General features: G+C 43.0%; 1 protein-coding gene across 10 annotated transcripts in view; it reads right to left on the reverse strand.

Moving 5' to 3' along the window:
- Positions 1–1,418: 1,418 nt before the first annotated feature.
- The window catches only part of MARCHF3 (membrane associated ring-CH-type finger 3), a 59,898-nt gene continuing 34,404 nt past the window's right edge, over positions 1,419–26,912 (reverse strand). For 4 of the 10 annotated variants that reach the window (XM_038123843.1, XM_038123847.1, XM_038123845.1 and 1 more), the window contains exons 3-7: positions 26,355–26,480; positions 24,482–24,695; positions 23,269–23,476; positions 9,414–9,623; positions 1,419–5,117 (exon numbers count right to left, since the gene is read on the reverse strand). In XM_038123843.1, coding sequence (XP_037979771.1) covers positions 4,959–5,117; positions 9,414–9,623; positions 23,269–23,476; positions 24,482–24,695; positions 26,355–26,403 — 840 coding nt within the window. In that variant the 5' untranslated portion in view covers positions 26,404–26,480 and the 3' untranslated portion in view covers positions 1,419–4,958. Of the gene's footprint in view, positions 5,118–9,413; positions 9,624–23,268; positions 23,477–24,481; positions 24,746–26,354; positions 26,481–26,912 lie in introns of those variants that run through there. The other 6 variants (XM_038123852.1, XM_038123851.1, XM_038123848.1 and 3 more) reach the window with 4 other exon arrangements.

Raw genomic sequence — 26,912 nt, forward strand, 5'->3', positions numbered from 1 at the left:
AGGCTGTGTGTGATGGATGTGAATGCTTATTTAGCCTTTCCTGGACATCAAGGAAGTGCTGGGACACTTAATTATTTATAATACTCAACTAGCTCCATCACAGGATTATGGCAGAAGTTTGCTATTTTATCTCAGGTTTTGCTTGGTGTGCATTTATTGCTCAGAGCCTTTTGCTGATCTCCTGGTTTCCTTTTAGCAAGTTTGCATAAATACAGGATTTCTGTGTGATAAAAACACTGTGATTAACCCTGAAGGAAAGCTGCATTTGGAGCATCAATAAAGGAAGGCACACAGCTTAAGATGATTGACTGATAGAATTTTCCTATAATTAAAAATTAACTCTGGGATGTGAGGTTTAATAGCTGTTCTGCACTTTCAGAACAAAAAATATTATTTTTGGCCAGCAAGCCTTACTTTCTGCATAATAATGGGAGCTATGGAATTAAACTGTGACATTGATTTCCCTGGCAACTGCAGCATCTTGTTTTTGAGGGTGGTGTGTTTTGTTGTTGCTCCTAAAGGCATGTTGTACATAGGATACCAACATTTATTGGGAAAGTTTTATTGGGAAAGTATTTGGTACCCTTAGAATAAAGAAAATTCCCTTTGGTTTTGTAACCTTTCAACACCAAAAGGAGGACGAGTGTTTTGTAGCCTTGCCACAAGCCAGGTGTGGAGGAGGGGCTGTCAGCAAAAGATTTAATACCTGAAAGCAGGTTAAGGGTTGAGATGTAACCCTTGATTTTTTAAAAAGCTGTCCCATTTGGAAATGCATGTGAAACTTGAGTTTGAAATGTGGAATAACAGAGTGGATCAGTGAGGTGTCATCATCAGTGTTGGGACGAGCTCTGGTTATTATTTATCTTTATTGATCTGGAGTGTTCCCTCAGTAAATTTGGAGCTAACACTAATTTGGAGTTCTGGATAACATTAAATTGGATCCGCTGGAGGGCAGGAGGGCTCTGGACACGCTGGATCCATGGCATGAGGCCAGTGGGGTGAGGGACAACCTGGGGAAGTGCTGGGTCTGCCCTGGGGTCACAGCAATCCCCTGCAGCTCCAGGCAAGGTTTAAACTGGATATTAGGAAAGTTTCTTCACTGAAGGGGCGGAATGGGCCGCCTAGGGAGGTGGTGGAATTATCATCCCTGTGAGTGCTCAACAAAACCTGTGGATGTGGCACCTGGGGACATGGTTTGTGGTCAACATGGTGCTGCTGGGTCAGCAGTTGGACTCAATGCATCATCTTTTCCAGCCCTAAAAATTGTGTGATTCTGTGAGTTTGCCTTGTAGTTTTAAAGATGCTTTTGAATTCCCAATAATTGGCAGTAAAGAGGCAGGGCTCAGGTCTGCTTGCCAGGAAAAATGCTTCTTTAATTAACCAGTTCTGTGTTAAATGAAGCGGCATCTCACAAAAAGTAACAAGTAAAGATGTTTAATTATTAACAGAGTTTTTTGTTTGTTTCAAAGGGAGAGCTTCTTTAGCTCTCTTAGTGCCTGAGTCTGTCCCAGTATCTGTTCTCAAACCTCTTTTCTGATGGTACCCATTGCATCAAAGGCCAGTTGCATTTATTGGCTCCAGGTCCCTTTTTGCAGAGTTGTCATTTTGCCCTGTGTGACTTTGTACTGGTGCAAAGCTGGTTTTAAATAAATGAAATGTAAATGACATTTTGAGGTCTCAGTCTGGCAGAACTGTTCAGTTGAGTAACAGAAAAAACAAAACAACCAAACAACACCAAAAATTGAAGTATCTTTAATTTAAACTGCTTCTGTTGTGACTTCCTTCCAGCTGAACAGAAAGCTGGGGTATTTCTAAATCTTTATGTAATGTGATAGCCAAGTCCTGCAGGAGAAAGACTATGTGAAAAAAGTAAAACTTCCTCATTTTGCATTACACTCATCACACTGAATCAGAACAGGCTGCTTTTATCATTTGCAACTTAAAATATTGGCTCAAATACTGTTGAATAATGTTCCATGTAACGTCTTATCTGGAAAAGGAATGTAAATGACAAGTTCAGCTGCATGAGAAGAAAGCATAAAGTTGCTGAGAGAGAAGTTGAGTGACATTTTAAAAATATGAAAAGGTGGTCACTCATCCTGTCATTGTGTTCTTTAATTAATTTTGTATTTTAAGGGGAGCATAACAAAGGTGTCATTGTACTGCCAGGAGCTTTGCTGGCTGTGGCTTCTGCTGTGGTTAATTTTGTCTTTCACTTCAGACAGAAATGGGTGTTGCTGCTGCTTTAGAAAAGATTCTGTAATAGTCTGTTTTTAATCATCTGCTGTAATAATCCAGGTTTTTTTTTATAGGAATTTGGGCTTGGTGTGGCATCTACAGCATAAACTTGAAGAAAAATCAGCTCTCATCTGGGAGATCTTTCTGTTTGTAAATCTTTAGAGCAGAAGTGGGATTAAGAAGTAATATCTCTCACCTCCCAGTTCTTGTGTTTTAGGAAAAAAAAGGAAGAATACAGGTATGCTTTTTTTTTCCCCATGGGTTTAATGCAATGTTAATTGTCTGACTGGATTTTTCCTGCCACTTTCTTTTCCTCAAGAAAATCCATGGGACACTACTGCTGGTGACTTCTTCACCAGACAGTTCTGCTGTGCTGCTGCATCAAGCAGAGAAAGTGGTTTAGTGATGTGTGTGCTAAACTGGACCATACTTTTTTCTCTCTGTCTGCTTCAATATGCCTTCTTCAGGTAAGTAAAGATGTCTTTACACAAAAAAAAAAAAAAAAAAGCCACCAACCAAAAAACAAAAAAAAAATTTAAATAACACAGATGAGCTGGGCCAAGTCACTGTGCTGATCTCTGTGCACAGACCTTGCAGCTTCACTTGAATAAATGTTTCCCTGAATGTTTTGCCACTTAATTCCCTATCACCCTAATTGTTGGTTTCATGAGGCAAAGCCAACAATAGCACTCACTAAGAATAACAATTCTTTCAAAGAGTTCGAGACCAGTAATAAAGTTCTGAACAAAGCTTACCCAAAGTATGCGTTGTAGGCATTAAAACACTGACAGCATCCTGACCCAGCTAGATTTGCTTTATTTCTTTGCCCTTGGCCAGCAGATATTTTTTTAAAACCTGGAATTCCGCTTAAGTGCATGTTCAGTCTTCATTACAAATAATTATTTACCATTGGGAGGAGATATTTTAAAAAAGATAAAATAAAGCACTACAGGTTTTAGGCTATCAAAGACATTGTGATATCCTCATCTTCAGAGCCTTGTTTAGTTTTCTCTGGAAGAGAAGCAGTTTCTCACAGCCAAACGTGAGCAACCCCAGCCTTGTCAGACTGATGAGTACAGTATCTGCAGGTTGTTCATGGCTTTCCTACACACCTTGGCTCGTTGTGTAAGTGCCTTTCTGTTGGAATGAGGCTGTTATTGCTTTATATCCCCATGATTCTCCTATCCCCAAAACTGACAGTCACAAAGAACATTGTTAATAAATAACATGCTCACAGCTAGACTGGTCCACAGACAGAATAAAGAAATTTAACAGATTTGGCTTTATGTACTAAGGTTTTTCACCCCCACAGAGCACACACAAAACATCAAATAACTTCTTGTCTGATGGTAAATATCCATAATACCTTGAACTTAATGAATAACAAATTATTAGCCTTCCTGCTATGTCTTCCTTTTGATTTTCAGTTCCTGCAGTTTTTGGAAAACAAAGCACATGGTGGTACTGCCATCCATGCACAATTCTAAGAAATTCATCTGTTCAGAGGGGCTCTGTATCGATTTCTAATTCTAGCAGCATCTGGCAATGAGATTTTGTGCAGTTATTTAAAATAAGTGTGTCTCTTCTGGGAGTGAAGAATTGCTGAATGAATTAGACATAAAACCAAGGGGAAGCAGATAAAGTCACCCAGGAATAAGGTCTGATTTTACACTCCAAATTCAATTTAGTCACCATAGAAGACTGTGTATTAAATATTTTTAAATTTTTCTTTTGTCTCAGTGCTACCATGAGAGGTCAGGGTTTGCACACACTCTGCCAAATCCTACCTGTCAAGCTGGAGTTTCTGCTGCTTTAAAATAATGTTGTTCTTCATGCAAGATGAGTCCCTGCTTCCTAAAACTTATCTGATGATTTCATTCATTATGTATGCAGAGCTTTCCTGACACAAAAGTGAGCTGTAGAGTTAAATTCAGCCTGGTATAAATGCAGAATATGTTGGCTAAGTTTGAATCCACACCAGCAGAATGTGCACTTCACTGAAGAATGGGGAGCTTCCTCATGGAAAAGTACAATATTTTTTTTTCCTGAGTGCTATGTACTATAATACTTTTGACAGGAAGATTATTGCAATTTGTGTAATTTTTCTCTTGCGCATGCTAGAGTCATAACTGAAGAATCTTCCTGTCAGACCTTCCTTGCCAAATAGGAAATGGGTAATACAATTTTCTAATCACTTTGTAGCATTTAAATAATGTGCCAATTTGTAGAGCTTATTACACACAGATTTTAATAATCAAAACATTGGTATAATCGACCTGCAGATAAAATCAAATGAGGAAATGCCATTGCTGTGCTTTAGGAAGCAGAAATAAATATTGGTTACTGTCCAGCTGCCTAAAGAAACAGGTACTGTAGGAACAAGAAATCATAAAAACAAAGCACTTTTTAAACCTGTTTTGCATTGTTAATTACCATAGTTTAATACTTTAAACAATAAAAAAGTTTGCATCACTCGATGATGCAACAATTAACATATTTGCAGAATCCATAGGGTCCCTGCTCACTAAACACGTTTGGCAGCTTAGCAAATGCCACAGATGACTGCAGCACCCATGAGTTGAATTCTGGCTGTGATTTATCCCTCTGCAGTCAGTCTGTAAATCCAAATTGCACATTCCTGGCTGCTGAACGCTGCCCGACCCCCACAGGTCTGAGGGGAAAAAAAACAAAACACCTTTAGTGTGCAGCTGCACCCCAAATCACACGATTGTCTCCTTGGAGCTCCTTTTGAGGGGCTGCAGGCCCAGCAAGGACTGCTGGGTGGAGGGGACGTTGGCAGATTTTGGGATGAGGAGCATCACCCGCTGATTGTTCCGACGCCACTCGTGGTACAGCCGGCAGTGGTACCTGAAGGACACCTGGGGACAGAAGGGACACGAGCTGCCTTCAGTCACTGCCACCCTGCAAGAGCTCAGCTGGGGCTCCAAATGCCTCCCAGGGGGACAAAATGGGTGAGAACTGGTGAAAAGAGAGACCCACCATGCCCCGAGGTGCCACAGCAGAGGAGAAAAGCAGCCTGTGTCTGTTCTACCTCTCATTCCCCTTTTTTCACAGCCTGAAAAATCAGACATCCTGCCTCTGCCTTTCTGAAGAGCTGCTGGCACACATGGAATGGGAATTTGGGATATCCTCTCTTGCCTCAGGTTGGTAAATTGACAAAGAGTGGAATTGTTTGCAGGCAGATGAACACAGGTGTGTTCTACCTTGCAATACTTTACTGCTGAATGCATCAAAGTTGGGCTTGTGCAGAGTCAATGAGCTGACAACGTGTGTGTCTCAATTCAGATTGTCTCTGAAAACTATTTTTTGTTGTTATCAGGTAATTTCAACCTTTATGTGTAAGAGAAACGTGTGATTGCTGTGGAGATGCAAGATTGCTTGGCCTCGTGTTTTTAAAAAAATAGTTGACAACTTGGTTTAGTGGCAGCCAAGCATTGTGGGAGTTTGTAGCTGTGTAAGAGGATGCACATGTGCAGTTTAAAAAAAAGCAAACACAAAAACCAAACCAAAAACTAAACTGTAAATTTTGAGAGAAATGTGCTAAATGCTGATTTTTTTTTCTTGAGCTGTGGGCAGGAGTTGACCCATGCATTACATCCTTTCCTTACTGCAAAAAGAAGCTAAGAACTAAAGAAATGTACCTTTTAAGTAAAGAAATGTACCTTCAATGATGTCCTACAAGGGCTAAAAAAATACTTCTTTTTTTTTTTTTTAAATTAGACCTTTTCACAGCTGTCTGAGGGAAACCTATAAAGCTTTGGTTTACTAAGCAGTTTTGCAAAGACAGCTCTTCAGACCGATTCCCCCAACTTTCAACCTCCTCTCCTCCCCCTGAAGGAAAGCATCCTGCATCTTCTGTTTCTGTGGAGCAGTGTGTTTGCAGAAATATGAGAAATCTCTTCTCAAAAGACACCTCTGGAACAGCAGAAATCACTCGGAGTAGTGAGGAGGGTGAAAATACCCCAACATCTGCAGAGGTGGATGCCCTGTAAAATGCAGTGAGAGTGAGCTGGAGTTCAGATTGGGTTTTCAAGCAGCGCAACATGAGGTTCTTTGAGTAATAGCTGCAGTGTTAAACTAGGTATGTATGTTACACAAGAGAAAGCAAAGTGTGGCCCTGAATTATTAGTTTAAGTAACAATCCCCTTTTGGTGTCTGGAGCTTTCTTCTTGGGAGGACCAGGTGCCTTTTTTGGAGTGTTTGTGTGTGTGTGTGTTAAAAATACCGAGTAAAAAGCAACAGTGTTTTATGATAACTTGTCTGTTTTAGTGAGAGGGATAAAACAGCTTCTGGGATGCTAAAAATAACATCCCTGCTGTTCACTGCTCACTGGCATAACTGTGGTGTGTAAATAATCTGTATGCCAGCTTTTGCCTCCGGAGAAGGAAAGCTGATTTACTGGAAGTAAAACAAAGTTTTAGTTCTCTTCATCTCCCCAGGACCTAAAGGAATATTGTATCATCCTGTGTGCAATTTACCCCGCAGCACTGATCCTATTCCCTGCACAGCCATAGCTATGTAACAGGATTCTCCCACTCCTGAAAGTGACAGGGCATGTGCTGCTGAAGAATTCGATGAAATAAACACTTGTGTGTGTGTGGGACCATTCCTTCCTGCACACAAGGGCAGCCTGGAGCCCTCCCCGAGGCAAACTCTGGCTGGGGCTTTCCTACCTCACTGAAAGGAAGGTTATTTTGCCCCCCAGCTTCAATGATTTGGTGATTCACTCCCCTAAAGTCCTTCCTGCCTTGCCCTTCTCAAGAGAACACAGTGCTCCCTCAGCCCATCCATCTCCTACTGCCCTAAATAACAATTTAAAATGGAATTACAACTGTCCACAACTTAGTGAGCATCAAAGATACTGAATTTCGACTAAATCAACCAAGGTATGTGTTTACATCAGGCTCAGTACCACTAGCATGTTCTCCGAGAGCCAATAACACATTTCCCTTCGTGCTTTAGAAGGGGTAGAATTTATAAAGTGAATATAAAGGATTTTTGCCTCTTACTCTGCAAATGTAACACCCAGGGATAGGGACCAAAGTTGGGATGCTGCAGTAGTCTTAATAAGCATGATTGTGTCACGGGTAATTAAACCCTCATGAAAAAAACACCTTTTACCACTTCCAACAATTTGGTGATAGTGAATTAAGTGTGCTAGGTAAACTGTTCAGCATCTTTGTTAGTAAGACAGCCACGCACAAAGGAAATTTCAGCAATATTTGCCTGCATACCTGCCAGGCACATCTACATCCAGCACTGCAGGAAAAACTAATGTGGCCTCACTGCTGGAGTACATGGCCGGTCTCAGGAGAGTGCTGCTGCCTCACAGAAAAGCAGAACACAACAAAAAAGATGAACTGCACGAGGCTGAGGCAAAACTCTGAGCTTTGCCTCATGCCTGCATTCCTCCGTGAGCGAGACAGGGTTCACAAATGTGCAAATGAGATTTCCCCTTTCACAGCTTTCTTGGAGATGCTCGTGAGGAATTGTGGGGGTTTTGTGCTCCCCTCACACCCTCTTTTCCTCAGGGCTCAGCACAGGGGGAGTTTCTTCCTCCAGCAATGCAGTTTTTTAAAAGTGCCACCTCCTCAGCAACGTACACGGGTCCAAATCTGCTGGGAGGGGTCTGGGGTAGAGTATGGCCGCAGCCAGTGAGGGGCAGAGCTGTGTGCTGGCCCTGCAGGATGTGACAATGCCATGGGCAGGCTGGGCTTTTCCTGCCCCAGCAGCACAGCCTGGCACCGTCTGAGAGCATGGCTGTGAGTGCTCCCCCTCTGCCCCCACCCTGCTCTTCCCACTCCACAAAAAGAGGTGTGAAATGTCAAACACAGCAATAACCTGGGCTTTTCAGTGAGCTGCTGCACCACGGCCTGATAAACACCCATTTTGGCAGCAGTCCCCTGTGTTCCTCTCATTTCTGCTGGGCCAGCTGCCTGTCAGTGCACCGGGGCCAGTAAATTATCTCTGTTCAACAACTTGACAGAGCAAGTGGCTCTCAGGATGGATTGGCATGAGAGTGGCTCGTGCTGGGGTTCAGGATGCAATTTAACTTGCACTGGAAAAGCAGCTCTGTTTTTACAGACCTGGGCATGTGTCTGTTCTGACTTCCCCCACACATCCAATACTTTTGAATTGTAAAATTGGCAAGACGCTGCATTAGAATAAAATCTGAATCCTCTGTGGCAGCCAAGTGTTTCACCTAAATGGTTTTTGTGTATGTGTGTGCTGTGCCTTCACCCTTTGCACATCACATTTGGTGAAACTCCCTCCTATAGTGTGGATTATTTGGGGTTTTTTTGTTGGCATTAAATGTGTGAGATGGTATTTTTTCTTTGGACTTAGATGTTTTTTAGTTTTTATCTAAATTACAGTTACACAAACTGTGAGCTCTATAGTACTTCACTCTAACAAACTAAAAATGGAGCTGTATCTCTCTCTTTATAAGGCTTTTTAAGGATACACTGCCTAATTAAGAAATTATATTTAAATTATCTTTACTTTTAACTTAATAACTGACTACTTGTGGCCTGCAATGCGGACTTTTTTATCTGATTACAAATACAATACTACCTAAACTCATGAAGAAGAAGGTGAAGATGAAGGACAAGTCTTCACCCTAAAATCTCTATCTTGTTTTATATATACTACTAGATTCTAAAACTTAAACCTTTAAGTTTACCACTACATGATAGTACACACTTTTACTCATACTATAAACTCATAATCCCAGTTCTATAATTTAATTTTGGAAGCCTTTTTCCATGGTCTCAGGTCAAATGCAGTGCTCTCCTGGGGGGTCAGTGCCTGTCAGCACAGAAAGTCCAGAATTCTCAGTAACCAGGGTTCCAACACTGCAGGATCTGTCTTGAACTCCCCTGTGCTGCATCCCTGCCTCCCTCCTGCTGTCCCCACTGGTGTTTGGGATTTGAGAATCCTTATCCCGAAGCATTCTGTCTTTCTGGTGTCCCAGGGAGCTTGAATGGTGTGGAAACAAGAGGTTTCTTGCAGGTGCAGTTTGCACTCACCAGCACAGGAGGCAAACAGGAGCAAAGCTCCGTGCAATCACCGAGAGCGCTCTGTGCGAATAATTTTCCCATTTTCTCCTTCCCTTTTTTTCCCCTGTGAGTTAAATAAAAAGCCCTGATACTTACCAGGGTCCAAAAGAGGTAAATAGTGAAGAGTGCCACAGTGAGTGCAATGAGGCCAACAGCTTCCAGCCTACTGCTAAAGTGCAGGTGGTCCACGGCTCCTCGCAGGCACAGCCAGCCGGAGACGGTCGCCAGCGGGGTGATGAACAAGAAGCACACCATGTCCCCAAAGAGAGTCCTCTTCTCGTGCTGGGGGCCCGGGTTCCTCAGCCACTGCACAGGCACAACACAGCCAAGGCAGGTGTCAGCACAGGGAGGATGTTTCACCCTCAGCTCAAAGCACAAACCCACCCCTTTGTCCCAGATTGCATGGCAAGATGTGCTCTATTTGCCATCGGTATGGCAGTTGTCACTGCATGACTGATAAGAGCTACAGCATCCCATTGTGAGATGCTCCACCCAGAGACAACAGCCGAGCATTCCTACCCAGATATAATCTGGAGATTCTGGAATACCAGCACAGCTTCTCTGCTGGATTTCCCAGAGGAACAGCAGCGGCCTCTTCTTCCACTGGATCATCAGAGGAAGACTACACTCCTTTTCTACAGGATCCCTGCTCCAGCAGAACCACACCTGGCACTCCAGGAAAACTGCAGCCACCATTCCAATCGGACTGCTACCAACACCCTGACCAACAGGGTGTCAGGTTTTGTTCTGACTCTGTCAGTGTTGTTCTAGTTTACTGCATTGTTTGTTTTATCCTCTTATTTTCTTCCCTATTAAAGAACTGTTATTTTCTGCTCCCAAATTTTTTGCCTGAGAGCCCCTTAATTTAAAATTTATAGCAATTCAGAGGGGGTGGGGTGTTCACATTCTGCATGTCATGGGAGGCTCCTGCCTTCCTTAGCAGGCACCTGTCTTTCCAAACCAAGACACCCACCTGAACGGGGATGTGGCTTTCGGTGTCCCCCAGGGGTGCCTCTCATGGATCTGTAGATTTTTAGTGTATAGCTCTGTGGTTCCTAGTACTTTTCTATAGCTCCTCCAAAACTTCACACTCATATTCACACTAAAAATTTTGAAAGCAAGTCAAATCGCATCAAATTTGATCCCTTGCCCTCCTGACACACCCTTGGAACCCCAAGAATTAGAGTTGCTGGGTTCTGTGAAATTAGATTTTTATGTAAATTTTAAACACACAGGACGAAATCAATCTGGAACTTTTTTAATGTTTCTCCCTATCACCCCATGTAAAAGAATCAAACATTTTGGTACAATTACAATTCTGGCAGCCTTTCTAAATCCAGTAATGCAGCTTCCATCAGGAATGTTTTTAGTTTATAAAGATCAAGCCTGAGTCTTTTAGTGGCTGGAGTTTTTTTAACTAAAAGATTCTTTTTAGTATAGGTATGTACGTGATAATTGTATTAATCATGATACCTTTCAATCTGTGCATAATTAATCAGGCATTTAAAGGAGTGGTTTTGGTTGAAAGGAAAGGGGGAGATGTTGGAATGTTGGGGGACACAAGACAGATGATGGACTTTGGACCTGGTTAACATAAGAGATTTGATAACGGGATGCCTTGGCAAAAGCAAACAGAACTTTGAGGATTGCAAGAAGATTCAATCAGATGGGTTTACTAGAAAAAGAAAATTACACCAGGCTTCTGCAAGCAAGACATGTTTAAAATGCATAAGTTTGTTTATGTGATCTTTAACCCAATCATTGTAGTGAAACGTTACAAGCCTCCCTAAAATAGTATATAAGCGTTTGTATCTCACAATAAATCGGATTGTGATCACAGAATCAGTCTTCCCCATCTCTCTCCATCGCCGACACTTTTCCTGCCCTCTCTCACATTTCAGAATAATAAGCCAACCCTTTCTAACAGGTTCTTGGAATTCTGTTTAGTCTTGCTCTCGAGAAGAGAACTCCTAACCAGGACACCTTGTTTTTCACCAGAATTTGAGAGGCATAACAAAATGTAGGGCAAACAACCCCCTGGACCAAGTCCAGGGAGCAGACCCCAGGGCAACAAGTCTCTTACTGCATGTACCTGCTAAATACACTAATTGATTAACCTTATTATCATCAATACTAATTAATTTTTTAAATTGTAGAAATCCTGTATCACTCGCTTGCATACCTACACTTTGTGCACCTGAAAGCTTTCATTAAAGAACTGCTTTTTACCTTACCACTCTTAATATTGTTTTCCTTTGTTTTTAGGCAACACTAGAGATCTGAATTTCTCCCTCCTGCCTCCTGCTGGTGTCCACCTTTTTCTGTACCCACCACATAATTTATTCAGCTGTGGTAAAAGCTGCCTTGATAAGTGTTTCATGTAGAGCTGCCCTTACTTTTTGCCCATTGGCTTCTTTGAAAAACTCCCTTCTTAATGTGTAAACGAGCATGCAGAAAATATTTTAACATTTTCCATGCTATTTTAGGATTTCTTTTCCTTACATTCTGCCCACAACATTTGCAAAGCCATTTTCAACTTGCTTTCAGATACCCCCACATTTAAGCAGGGTTCAATGCACACAAGGTTATTTTTATTAAGAGGGTATTAATCTTGAGAAACAGAGTGCCTGAAAGTCAGCTGCTGAAGCAAAGGTTAGGGTTGAAGAGCTATCAAGCCCGCACGCCCACATTTCTATAAACAGCATTTGAGATAGCAGAGGTGAAAGAGGTTCCTACAACAGCACGTTGAGGTCTTTTAATAAAAAAAAATAAAAAGAAATAAATAAACCAAGCCAAACCTCATCACACAAGTCAATATTTGAACAGGAAAACTACCCAGCCCTGTACTTCTTGCCAATGTGATCTGTAGGGTTTGGTCAAACCTGTTCTGCAGCATCCTTTTATGGGTTTTTGGGGCCAGTAGAACCAGATGAAGCTCACGCATCCCTAAACAATTTGGTCCTCTTATTTCTGCAAGTTACACATTGGCAGTAGAAGTCCCGTCTCATGTACAACTCAGGAATTTACAACACAAAAAATACATTCATGAACCTTTTTTTTTTTTTTTTTGCAGGATGTAGGCTTTTACCTTGCTTGAATACTTCTGAAACGCTAAGGAAGTGCAAAGCACTTTAAACCAGCTACATATTACCGTGAGCAAGAAGTTGTAAGGGAAGATGCCAGTTAAAGAGGGAGGCTCAAAATGGGTTTTTTCCTCTCCTTAACCAGGAAAGATAGTAACCAGCTGTGGTCAGTCTACCCCAAGAAGCAGCTATGCCCCAACACAGCCATTTCCTCACCCTGCCACCCCATCAGTATGAGGGGGAGAACAGGAATAAGCTGCAAGCAGAGTTTTCTGCAGCAGAGTTTGTGCAAAGTAAGTGGACACACATTTACATTTGAACATCTTTTTCTTTTACTGCAGCTTTAAAGAGAATGCTAAAAAGTCAGTAAAAGTCTCACACTACTTTCTTTTCATCTTTCTAGCCATTTACTTAAAAACAGCCCCAAGGGTTTATGCACAACAGCTCCAGGTTATATCTGGTTGCTTCTGAAAAGACTGATTGCAACCTTCCCCTTGTTTTCCATTTCCAGGAGTCCCTGCAATGAGAAACCACCAAGAAAAAGAGGAGCTGAAAGCACCTGATAGCAGAGATTGTGCTTTTAAAGGTTTTAAAGACTGCAAAAGAGAGGTTTTGTGAAAAGCACTAGTTTGAAAGGTGACCTGGAAGAGAAACACTGGGCATTTTTATACTTCTCTTTGACTTCAGCAGGAATTACAGGTGTTCACCATTTTCCCGGGACAGACTTCAAAATTTTGGCACCCATGCCAGTCAGGTAGTACAAGAAATAGTTCCCAGTTCAGAGCAAGGAGGAAGAACATCAGGAATGCAGGGGAGGAAGCACACATGTCAAGGCATGTGCTGTCATCCCCACCCTGCGACTGTCACTACACACAGTGCAGTGCACCTGAATTAAGACAGCATTTTTCACTGTGCCATCAAACCTGATTGAAAGTTTGAGCAGATTAAAATGGTGTGGAGCTGCTTCACAGGCTGATGGCTCCCTGCTCCTGATGCCCTGTGGCACATGAACAAAGAGTCAAACCCAAGCAATCCAAATATTAGATGAGGCCGTGACAGGCAAGAGTAGTATTAAATAAAGCCATCACAACTCTACAGTCTAACCTCAAAAAGCCGGAAGGATTTAATTAGCTAGCTCTAAAGTATAAGTCAAAAGCAAAGATTAAGCAATTTCAGTGGTTGTACAGATTTCAGTCACAGCACTTACTTTTTCTCCTGAAGCAGTGCATACCTGCTTCTAAATCTGCTTCTGTTTCTAGGTTTCAGTCATTTGTTTTGGGAATGGAATGGGCACTGTCAAGTTACTTCATAGCTAAAAAGCTAAGTCAGCAGATCCTTTTGTGCAGCTCATACCCACACAGGGATCCTAACAAAGCCCTGAGCTGATTAATTACTGTGGCAGTATGGTATGGACTATCCTGCTGGCCAAGAATGAGATGTAAGGCCAGATGAAGCTGTCAGATCTGCACTGTGGCACCCTGAAATCTGTCCTATTAAAATGTGCCAATGTGCCCAATTATTTCTGCAATAAATTCAGACTCTCAGAGCAATAATTTCCATTTAGGAGAGCGGGGCAAGAAAAAAAAAAAAAAAAAAAAAGGAGGTATAAAGAGGGTCATGTTTGAAGTAAAATGCTGGCCTGCCTGGCTTTTTGTGAAGTGAAATCTTAAAGTGATCAGTGTTCCCTGTTCCTGATCCACAGGTAACTGGAGCTGGAGTAAAAAGACATGAAACTACTTCAGCTATGGCAGCAAAAACGATTTCAAGGACTTTAGGCACAGAGCCTGATGCAAAACCCAATCTTGGTTCATGACTGAGACAAGCCAAGAGACCCTTTGAGACTCCAGCACCTCAGTGAGATGGGGGTTTACATTTATCTCAACAAAGTCACTCTCTAAATGCATCTTGAGGAAAGCCAGAAGGGAGAACTGAAGGGAGCCATCAGCGGAGTTAAAGTGCTACTTAAGGTGAGGGACAAGGTTGGCTTAAGAATAGATGGATAATTGTTGTCCCCAGATAAATTTAAGATAAGAATCAGAAAAAAAATCCCCATCCTTCAGCGGATCCAGCTCTGCAGCAGCCTCCCAAGAAGAGCAGCTTAGGCTAAAACCCTTAAAAGCTGACAGAGTTTTGAGAAGGAGCTTGCTCACATCCTAAAAGAGATTTTTGATGTACTGCATTTGACTTGACGAGACACTGTGAACACACCTGGGGCTCCTCCACCCCACACACAGAAAGATTTGCTAAGTCACTTCACAAAGCAGACTTGAAATTGTAGGAGGAAATCATTGGAGCAAGCAGAAGCCAAGGACCAGAATACCTGGAGAGGCTCAGAGTCCCTGAATTTCTCTATCCTAACCAAAATGAGCTGCCAGCAGAGCACTGCTGTAAAACACCTCCACAATTCTGAGCTGCCTCACCACTGCCAAAGGCCAAATCCTGGAAGCACTCATCTCTGCAGGTACAGCTTCAATTAGATGACTCACAAAGGTAAAAACAAAGTGTGTGCACAGTGTTTTTCCTGATCAGATCCTAAGGCTACCATCTGTTTCTGCTGGAGAGCCCCTTCTGGTTCAGTTCATTTTCCTTGGAGAAGTGATTTTAAACATTTCTGGAGTCACACCACGAAGCTGGGCATAGAGGAAGGAATTATCTCCCCTAAATGCATTGTCCTTTGAGCAAAAAATAGCTCACTGCACATCAGAACTTATCAGTTCATTTTGTTGTTTTCACGCTGATGGCTCAGCAGTGAGTCCTGGTGGAAGCAGGCTTTACACAACCTGAAGAGATGGAAATTACTGTGTTTTCTGGTTTCTGCCAGCAATGGGAGCATTTTGCCTTGGGCTTTAAGCAGAGAAAGGCTGATATTCCCTCTTTTTTTTTTTTTCGAAGAATAGTTCTCTGGAAGGAAGAACATTTTTGAAGATCAGGAGGACCATTTATTTTTCCTCCTTCTCCCATTTATTGCCCATCCCCAAATACTGCATCTGAGCAATTTTTTTTTCTCTGAAGCTATTTATACTTGAAATATCCATTTTACAGTTTTTCAGTGAAATGTTTTGAAACTTGGCTTAACTACATGTAACTAAAAAATAAAATATCCCAGACTAGAATGGTATATATGCTTGTTTTCAGTGTCATAAAAGATTTTGGGTGACTTGAAACTTTTCTAGGTTAATGTTTTGCCAAGGAAAATGAACATTTAACATTACTTTTTTGGCAAGGAAAAATATTTATGCTCCAGTTTTTTGGCCTCCTCCATATATCGAACATTCTGTTACTGGCACAGTGACATTGTCTTTAGTAGGTGCCTTTAGAAAGGCCATGGTGACAGCTCACAGAGATGTTTCTTTGGTCTCAAAAAGTGTATTTGAGAGTTGGAATCAAAATTATTTGATCTCTGTAATGTTATTGTGCCAATATTGTGGCCACTTTGTAAATGAGTCTGCTCTTGTTTAGGTTTAACTCCTATTTAACTCAAATTGCAGGAAATATTTTAAATGTGTATGTCTCAATGAGCCAAGGCTTCTCCTTGAGGTAGCAAATAAATTTTGCATTATTCTGTGTGCTTCTGAAACAGGAAAGATTACATTTTCAATTGTAAGTGTATGATAAACATAATTTATGTTTGGTGTAATTTATGGTGTGTGATAAAACTTTAATTTTTGTTTTGTATTGTTTTCTAGAAAGGGTAAGTCCCAGCACAGACAGCTACCACCTAGGGTTGGTTCCTCAGTGTGAGGAGATCAGCACTGGCTGTGGTTGCTGTCACAACTCAATTTTCAATTTAGACCTTGGGTCATTTGCCAGCTGAAAAACAGGAGCAAGAAATTGGGCAGGGAAGGCAAGAGACCTTCTTGGGTCAGTGGGGACCTGCTGGCTAAAGGAAAGGGAAGGAAGCAAATAAATGCACAGGCAGTGAAAGCAAGGACAGGTGACCTGGGAAAAGTCCAGAGATTAAATTCTCTGAGAGGTTGTGGAGGGTTGGGCTCAGGAGGGCCAAGGTGAAGCTGGAACTGAACCTGGAAAGGGGAAAAGAGTACCAGGACAATCTAGAGGTTCATTAAACACAAAAGGAAGGTCACAGGAGGTGTTTCCCCCACTCCAAACAACACTGGCAGACAGGTGGCAGGGATGGGGAGAAGCCTGAGGTACCCAACAGCTTTTCTGCCCCAGCCTCCAAAGGGAGCCTCTCCTGCCAGCCCTGCAGGCGGATGGAGAGCAGGATGGGCACTGGGGAGCAAAGGCTCTGCCCTGGGAGGAAAGATCCTGCTCAGGAATGGCTTAGGAACCTGGAAATGCTCAGCTCTGTGGGACCTGATGGGATGGAGCCCAGGATCCCCAGGGAATTGGCTGGGGAAGCTGCCAAGCCACTGTCCATGACACTGGAAATGTCCTGGCAGTCAGGTGAGATCCCAGGTGGCTGAAAAAAAGGGAAACATTGCAGCTGCCTTCAAAAAGGGTGGAAAGGAAGAGCCTGGGAACCCAGCTGAATTCCCCTCTGTGCCTGGGGAGGTGATGGGACAGACCCTCTGGAAGATCTGCTGAGGCTCCTGGAGCTCAGGGAGGGGATTTGGGGCATCCAGATCCCTCACCAGGGACAAGTCCTGCCTGACCAACCCAGTGGCCTTCTCCTGATGGGGTGGCCACGCCACTGGACAAGGGAAGGGTTACAGATGTCATTTACCTGGATTTCTGCAAACATAATCTTCCAGAACAGCCTTTTGTCCAAACTGGGGAGAGATGGATTTGATCATGGGCTGCTGGAAGTGTTCCAGGCCAGGTTTGATGGGGTTTGGGGCAGCCTGGGACAGTGGAAGGTGTTCCTGTCATGGCAGGGGGTGACAGCGGATGGGCTTTAAGGTCCCTTCCAGCCCAAACCATCCCAGGATTCTGATACACAAAGCTCCACCAAGCAGCACAAACACAGTGGTTCATAGATGTGGTTTCATGTTTCTGGATTATGCGCACTCAGCTTCTAAAAAAGGATTAGTAATTCTCTGGCAGGGAAAACAAATAGCAGAGCTTGCTAAATCACATTATAGAAATCTATGAATTGTCTAGCAGGTTCAGTTACACAACAGTATAATTTTTTTAACATTAGTCTGGGTCACTGCTGTCCTGTTTTCCTACTAGCCGCTTTTAATTTATAGTTCTGGAGATGGTTGTGTCAGTGAAAAGATGTGTCAAGAAAAAAAGGATTTTGTGGAACTATGGGAAAAGCTCCGTGTCTCTCTATCTGTGTGTATTTGCAATGCTCTTATTCTGTTTTGGATGACTGTATTCCCAGTTAAGCAGACAAATATATGCTTTCAAGAAAATCAACAAAAATCGCATTTAGCGTTTTAAAACAAAAGCAAAGCAGATTTGCTACTGGCAAAACTTATTTCAAGGCACTGTAAATGTCCTGATCTACAAGCTCAAATATATGGGAAGCAAAGACATGATAGATAATAAATTCTTGACAGGTCTACAAATAAAGACAGATGCAATAAATCTTACCACTTCTCTTTTCCTAGAAAGTGTAAACTTTGACTGGCTCCTGTCAGTGCTAGAAAATGCTGCCAGCAGGAAGGACAGAGATAGATGACAACTGGGAAGTTCAGGACTATTTTACAGCCCAATGATGTCCAAAGAAAAGTCACCAAACCCATTATCTGAAACAAAAGAAGCTGTGCCTTTGGAAACTCCAGCATCTGATTGCTCAGTTACTTTCTCCTGGAAACTTTCCTCGAGTATTTTTTGCCCTTGATTGTTATAAATTTAGGGATGAGCAGTTACAGATGTGATGGTTTGAACTCGTCTGTTCACTGACAAGTAATTTAAATTTCTATTTTTTTACGGGGAGTGGGTTGCTGTTGTTTGCACTCTTGCTGCCAGTACTATAAGAAAGATTTGTGCATTGTAGCAAATCCTTGCTGCAGGGAACATAAAACAGCTACCTAATTTCTCTTTAAAGGAGAAAGAGCATAATGGTTTGGTCTCTGGATTTCACTCCATTAGGAATAAATAGATCCAAAAAAATGCATCTTGGAGAGTTTATGATTTTAAATCTGTGCTGGGGAGTTTATTACTTTTTTTTTTTTTTAATACCTTCTTTAACTCAGACATACTTCTACTGAAAATCTACATGGCTGCTTCAAATTCTCCCTGTGTGACTTGGTTATTAGGGGGATTATTTTCACAGCAGAAAACAACCGGGTACAAAAATGTCTCTATCACCTTGCCCTTTTAATCTGCCCTTTCTGGGTCAAGAAAGGAAGGAGGTCAGACACACCTTAATTATCTGCTCCCAGCCCTAATATGCTGTATGGACAGCTGCAGTTCCTCCAAACTTTGATTTATGAAAGTTTTCCTGGTAGGTGACTATGCTGAGGAACCATTTATTTTCCTTCTGGCTTGAGGTTTGATCCTTTTACAAACTACCTGCAGCAAATCTGGTGTCTGTTCATTACAGTAATTTAATGCTAATGACTTGCTCCACTGAACAGTGGAGAGGAAAAATAAGTAAAAATAATCCCAACAGATAAAAACGTCGTGACTCAAAGTCTTGCACAGGAAATGAATTCATATTTCAGTGTAAGGCTTCGTGAGTTTTTAATTTATAATGTAAGCTCATCTTAAATACTTCATGCATAGGTGTATATTTTAGAGGGTTTTTAAATTTATTTAACTTACTCATATAGGCTGTATAGCCAGCAACACAGCAGGGAAAAACTGAAGTTAATTTCTGCCCAATATTGCTGTAATTATCTTGGCTTTATTTTTTCTCCTAGTCATGCTGTTTTGCTTATGAGCTTTGTATTGTTAATTAAGTGCTTTCTGTTTGTTTGAAAAAAATGTGAACCAACAGATACCAAATCCTGGTCGGTTTAAAACACGTAAGTAACTTACAAGCAATACAAGCCTGACTTATATGGTCACATAATACTCTTATACCATTTTTATTTTGTAGCTGGCTGTTCCCTAACATTTTATTATTGCACATAAATAAATTTGTACTGCTGCCTTTCGTGCCTGCTTCTGCACTGAGCCAAGTGGAAGCAACACAGATGCAATGTGGAAATTGAAATGAAGATGATACATAATACTTACAAAAAGCTTGACTAATCTTCATGCTGAAATACAGCAAAAGCAGCCACATGAATAATATCACACTTTCCTAATGCAGATTTCTTTTTTTCCCGTGGATTGACTGCATTAAAAAGGCAGCCTATATAAAACTGGAAGGTCCATAAAAGTCAGTAATGGAATTGCTGCAGTTTGAGATTTCACTGTGCGGGTTTTGAGGTCCTTGGCTGGCTTGTCACAAGGAATATCAGCTCTGTGCATATCAGCCACCACATTACAGATTTCTCTTCCCACTGTCAGGGGGTAGAAGGGGTGGGTTCAGACCTCGACTCCTTTCACTGAATTTTGCACTATTGCGAATGCTGAAGGAGGGTTTTGATCACCACCACAGTGCCTGACTCACATTCCCGGTGTGGAAACACAATTTTTTGGGGGAGAATAATGTGAGTTCACAAAAAGAAACGAACCAAGCAGCATCACAAATTCATTGTTGAGGGGCTGGATCTGCCTGGCAGACTGCACCACCATTGCCTGCTGTTCTGGTTGGGTTTTGGGCATCAAAGAGTCAGCACATTGTGCATTTCCAGGGAGAAGATTCTCCCTCAGACAAAAATACACGTCCTGTGGCAGAGACAAAGCAGAAGCACAGAGTTGTGTCTGGTAAACGCCTCTGCTGCTTCCATAAGGATGGACACAGGGAGGAAGGAATTTGGCTGAGCCACCAGCCACACCACTTACTCCATTTCAATCTCACTGCTGCTGCAGCCTCTCCTGCTAACAGCAGGAATAAATTCACATATGACATTTCTAGATAAAACAAGTAAAGTTTTAACTTTTTAAAGTTTAAAGCCTCAATTTGTTCCCACTGACACAGATTTCTTCCACACCCAAGCCTAAGCCACCAGGAGACAGTGATCAATCCAGTGAAGGGATGAGGAGGAAACATAATAGCATGGTTATTTTGTGTTTTGTTGGGGTTGCTTTGTTTTGTCAGGTTTTTTTAAACTTTTTTGGTGGAGTTGTTGGGGCTTTTTTGGTGTCTGTTTTGTTTTGTTTTGTTTTGTTCTCGTTTGGTTTTGTGGTTTTGTGTCTTTGGTGGTTTTTTTGGTTTGGTTTTTTTGTTGTTTTTTTGATGGGTTTGGGGTTTTTTGGGTTGGTTTTTTTTTTGGTGGTTGGTTTGGGTTTTTTTAATGTGTTTTTTTTTTTCCCTTTGAAAAAGAGTATAATACATTTTGGAATAGTCAGAAATACATTCCCTCCACCCTGGTGGAAAGTATCTTGGAGAAAAGATCAATATGACGACTGATTGCTTTGAGCATTTCTTCCCTACCTGTCACTGACCCCTGAATGGGATGCATTCACTCTGTGAGACAGGGCCTGTTGAGGAGTTACTGGATAGGTTTTTAGAGTCTATGCTCTATAAATCACTTTATGAGTACAATAGCCCCTCCTGACCTACTAAAATGCATTGGTAAAACTCATCACTCACCCCCAGTGAGAGCAGGACCATTTACTCTTTCCATTATCTAGGTCAGGGGAATCTTTGGAGAACTAATCACCTCACTACTAAATGAAGAGAACTTTGACACCCCACCCCAAAGCCTACACTATCTGTGGTGTTAAAAGCAAGTGGCCACTTTGGCTTGTCACTCATCCAAGTGTTACAGCAGGGTTTCTGTGAGAAATGGTCCTGCTACACCTGATAAACCTCTTGCCATGTCCTCACACTCTAGGGAACACAGAGAGACAGGCATGCAGGTGCTTTTAGGACACAGAGGATGAGGGAATCTGGCAACTTGCATCTGCTTTAGTCCTGCTTTGGGAAGTTTCAGATTTTTGCTGCAATTATTTGCACGGGGAGGTCTTTGCATTTCAAAGCGCTGTGTATTAAATAAGTAGAAATGTCCACGACAAACTTAAATTACACTGACAGAAATCAAGAAGTTTGAATTATCTTTCTGCTTATTTTTCCCCCTGGTATACAGCTCATTTTAGTTACTCTTTGTCTCTGCTGCTCTCAGCTTTGGAAGTACATCTTCATTTTCCTTCTAAACTGAAAACATATTCCCTTTATAAGATCACAAAGGATTGGGTGTTTTTATGACCTTTCCTGCAACTGCACCTAACTGTTGGTTTCTGCACTAAAATACCGTGGGTGTAAGCAGCTGAGAAGTCAGAAAATAATGAGTAGTAAAGATAAAAACACTTCACTATGTTTCAAAAATGTTCTTGCTCAGGGTTTTCATTTGTCCTCAGCTAACAGAAACAACTGGCAGGTTTACCATTATTACTCTAAATATCATTGCTGCTGTTTCTACTACTTATTACTGCTTTTGCCAGAAAGAAGCCTCATTTCATCAGGGAACAATCAAGCAACAACAGTGCCCCATCCTGGGCAGGGTCAGCTTTGCTTTCAACTCCTTCCATCATCAGCAGCTCTGGCCAGCACGACATCCAATTTGTGCAGCACAAGCCTCACCAGGAGCCATCACAAAGGGAACAATTTCCAGAAGCTGGGCTCTGAAATCAAACTGTGATGCCCCAGCACCACTTGTCTTTCCTCTCAGAGGGCGGATTCAGAGTGGCATGATTCTTGCACCAAAGATTGAGAGGGGAACCAGACAGCAACCCAGAGGCAGACAATCCCAGCTGGCCAGGACCTGCTCTGGGTGCAGGACTTGTGCTAAATGCCATGTCATGTACCTTTTGTGGGAGGATCCTGAGGAAGAATGAAGATATCCTTAGGCTTAGACACAAAACGTGCATGCCCATCTCAATTAAAGCAATTTTGGTAGTGTTGTACTGCTCATCCCCTGACCCACTGTCCAGTCAGTTCTGTCCTGTGTCCTCCTCTCTGTGAGCAGAAGAAAGACAAAATGCTGCTTCTCCCTACCCATTTTTAATACTGTACCTCCTTCCACCAGTTCTGACACAGTTTAAAGGAACAATTAAGATGCACAGGAAACACACTTTGTCCTGAACCCAAGCTCTGCATGTAGGTTCCTGTGTCACCAACAGGTACAAAATGCTTCTGCTCATTCATTTTGCCAAAATGTTGCTTGTATTTTACTTTTAATTCCAAAAGAAACCCTAACTTTGCTTCACCTTTTCCCAAAATAAATTAAGGGAGGAGAAAGGTCATTAATAGGCTCCAGAGGGTAAACTTGTTTTGGTTTCCTTTCTTTTCCTGAGGACCAAAAATACCCTAAAACCTGGAAAACTTCATGAAGCTGCTATCTATAGTTGGCAAAAACTGAATTTTCCTTGATAAGGGAGAAACAATTGCCCAATTCACTTTTGAATCTGGCACATAGACAAGAATAGGCCAAAAGGTGACTCACAAATGTCTAAACACACCAGACACTCAACAAGAACCATTCCTTCTGGTGGGCTGGACAGGTAAACTGGCTTTCCAAGGCTCCTAAGTATGTTACCTCTCAAAAGCAAGAAGAAATAAATAAATTTCGGAACTATATTTAATATTCTGAGTCCAGAGACTTGCCCCACATTCCACAGAAACTGCAACTTACCTCTCTTCCACCCTCAACCAAGCTGGCTGGCATCCCAGGAATTTGCTGTGAAAAAGCCTCCACTCAGGTTTGCAGTGAAGCAAACCCACTGATCACATCCTAAGAATTTGGTTTTGATTTCCTACAAAACGAGGAGTTTTGTCCCATCCCTGAGCTCCCACCCTCACATCGCCAAACCCCATTGGAACAACAGAGCCTTTGTGACGCCTGCACGGAAGCAGGCAGGATTTTTCCCAGCCAAAACCAAGACCTCAGGGTTGTACTGACCTCCACCAGTGGCCTGGGCTTGCGCTCCACTGCAAACCTGAAGTGGCAGAGCTCACAGTAGCTGGTGTTGGAGGACGACAGCCAGCGCTCCAGGCAGCTGCGGTGGATGGTCCCCAAGGTCCCCGTGCACTCACAGGGGGACAGCAGCTCCTCGTGGCTGCTGCCCTCGTGGCAGATCCTGCAGATGGGCCGGTCATTGAAGGGGCTGCTGCAGGAGAGGGAGAGAAAACTGCTGGTCAGGGCTGGGGGGTTGTGGGGATGGGTTTTTTTCCTCTGTCGTGAGCTAGAAATATTTGCACTGCTTTGCACTCTAATTAGTAATCCAAGCTGGTGGGCTAGTGGTTTAAGGTGTTTTGGTGTTCTTGCTTAAAATATCTCTTTTATTAGTGGGGGGGAAAGTGTAGAGAGAAAAACATCAGAGTGGCAGATGAGAGGCACAAGACCAGGTCCTTCTGTATTTTGTATTTCCCAGCTCTTCACAAAGCAGCAGTGCAGCCACCTCAGGAAATCCCGAAGTGCATCAGGGAGGTTGTAAATCTGCCTCAGCTGGGCATTCCTTGGTGATCCTCTGACCTAAATGTTGTTTTCACTGGCCAACAGTAAAGGACTGCTGAAAAAGCAGCACCTTGTCCTCTAGCACCCCAAAGACAGGGCCACGACTTAAGAAAAGCACATGAAGGCAGAAACCTCCTCTCCCTGGAAAGGGTTTCCCTCTCTTTGGGACAGCCCACAGGGAGGTCAAGCAGGGATACAAACAGATGTGTGCTGTGGGGCTGCAGGTGGGTATTTCTTCTGCACTGCTTTAAGATCCATGAAGCCTTTCCAGCTCACCACCAGCAAAGACAAATTTAATTTTGACCCAAGCATCAAGTCTGGATAAGGCCAAGCACAGCAGAATACTCTTTCTTGCTTCTAATGAGAACAAAGCCAGCCTGAAGCGCGCTTCAAAGGCATAGATTAACAATATATTTCACCACTAAGCTGCCTCTCTGAACTAGCAGCAAAAAGAAAGGTCAATCCCTCGGACAACGACAGAAGCTGCAACACTGGTGCTAGAAACAGCTTGTCTGTCTGCTCACCACCCCAGGGGCTGGGTGAAGTGTTTAGGAAGCATGATGCATTCCACAGCATGATCCTCGTGATGCTGGGACAGGGATTTAACCACCCCACATAGGAGGGAAGGGGCCTGTCCCTTCTTCTGTCCCCCACGTACCTCTGCACGGCCAGGGTCCGCACCACGGACGAGAGCAGCTGCCCATCCTTGGAGGACACCTGCATGACATACTGGGGACAGCTGGTGGCCAGGCCCCCGCTGCTGCCAGGCAGGCTCTTGCCATCGGGGGCTGGAGGGTGTGGGCGCTCCGGGGGCACTCCAGGCAGGTGGCTGCAGTGGTTGGTCCTCATGGCGCTGGGCAGCGGGTCCCCATCTAGGCAGGAACGGGGACAGGGAGGTGCTGTGGGGCACATCTCTCCCTGTCTGACCAACAGCAGGCGTGAGAAGGAGCATCCCTTGCTGCCCACCCCAGGTTTCCGAAGCCCACTCAGCAGGGAAAGGGGATTTGCAATATTGGCTGTCACGGAAAAAAACAGCCTGCACATCCCACAGGCAGCCAGGAAACAACCCTGCTTTCTTCTCTCTGCGGACTCCTGAAGTGATGAGTGATAAACAGAGAGGCTGAAACTTTTGTCACTCCCCCTCCAAATGTTTCCAAGGTATATATAGTCTGTGCACTTTCAAATTTAAAGGCTGCCACTGTCTGCCAAGGTGGAAAAGTTATGTACTGCAGGAGAAAATGGTTGATTGGCTTCAAATCCCCTTTGAAAACACTTCCATGCTGCTTAGTGTCTTCTATCTCCAGCCCACTGCAGAGCACAGACCTGGCAATTAATCCTGTACAGGGTTTTAGTCACACAAACCTGCTTAATCACAGCCTGCACAGCAGTAATTTATGCCACAAGGTGAGGCAGAAATCACAGCCTGCCCGTGCCTCTCTCCTCTTTCTCACATCACTGTGAGTGTGTTTTGCACAGTGCTTTCACACATGGCAATGGGGAAGGAAGGGTTGTGCTGGGAGCACGTGTGATAATTCACTTGAGGGGAACTCTGGAAGGAATTTGAGATGGGACCTCTGAATTATTTTTGATGATATGGTTTTTTTTCCTTATCTTTTGCATAGGTAGGAAGGGTGAGTTCAGCTCACATCTTTACCCCATGGTTCAGAAGGTTACAAGACCCCTAATTACAAGACCTTTCAAGGAGTTATTGACCAATAAAACACTGCCAACAGGTATATTTCTGTTTTTGACCCAATCCTTCAATATTTTGTTTATGGACCCATGCTACAGTGTAAGCTCCCTTAGCCAATCATGTTATGACACACAAACCTACAGTACTGCATTCTAAACTTCCTGTTTACCTTTGTAAGTACTTTCATTTTTATATCTTAAACTCTAAAACTCTAAACTTTCCCCTACTTAGTTATCGTGTCTCTGCTTTAAGCTATAAATTCACATTCCTGCTTCTTGCACCTCAGTTTGGAAGCCTTTTCCAAGGTCTCAGATCAAATCCTGTGTTTAATTCCAAGCTTTGGCTTACAGGCCCAAAGTTCTGAGAGTCCCTTGCATTTCAGATTCTAACCAGGAGGAGCCTGGGCTCCTGTAAATTCCTGATGCCTTGGTGGGATGGATGCTCCTGGCTGGATGTGCTTGTCCTGGAGGGTTCCACCAGGCTTTTTCCCTGCCCTCTTCCCCTTTGGGTCAGGCACCAAAAACACACACACAGGGTGGGTTAATCCCTCTGCAAGAGGGAGGAAAGATTCTCTGGCACGCCTTGGGACACTTGGCTGCTGTCCCATGTAAACCTTGCAGGTTGCAATGATGATATTCCCATGTTAAAGTCAGGAGTTTCCCCCTCAAAAAAAAAAGTCTTCTGTGTGTACACCACAGTATGGTGCCAGCACTGCAGCTGAGGAGAATCTTTAAAAACCAAACATGAACAAAACCCTCCAAGCAGGGGTGCTTCTCCAAGGGTTTAGGAGAAACCCTGTGATTTGACTCTGTTGGATTTGAGGAAGAGCAGCACCAACCTTGGGAAGCCCCCTGAAGGGAGTTTTTGGCAGTAAGATCTTGGGGCATGTGAGGACTGGTGTGGATGCTGGACCACTTGCACCACACAAGTTTTCACACAGGGACCCATATTCTTAGAAAGGCATCTAAAATAGGAAAAGAGGTTTGTTTTGCAATATTACTTCAGCTGTTTTCAGACCACACATCCCCCAGGGAGCGAGCTGGAGGCTGATGAGACAGCTTACAGGGCAGAGAGTGTTCAGGGAATGGGGAAGGGAATCGGACTCTGGGCCTCATTTACAATGAAAATGAAGCAAATGGCTGATGTCAAAACCATTAACATATAAAAGATGCAGACATTTCAAGAGAATAAGAGCCACAGACTCTCCAAGGAGACCATGGTGCTCAGTTGTAGTTTTAAAATCCATGCTGAGACTGTTTAACAAGAACGTTCAGCTGCTGAGTAGCTGCCTCATTAAACTTAAAAAGCCTAAGAAGTATCATGCTTACAGACCCACGCTGCAGAATTATGTATTTTTATCCTGATTGCTTCACTGACCCCATTAAGTACAACAGTG

Source organism: Motacilla alba, chromosome Z (assembly GCF_015832195.1).
Source record: "Motacilla alba alba isolate MOTALB_02 chromosome Z, Motacilla_alba_V1.0_pri, whole genome shotgun sequence".
NCBI classification, from domain to species: domain Eukaryota; kingdom Metazoa; phylum Chordata; class Aves; order Passeriformes; family Motacillidae; genus Motacilla; species Motacilla alba.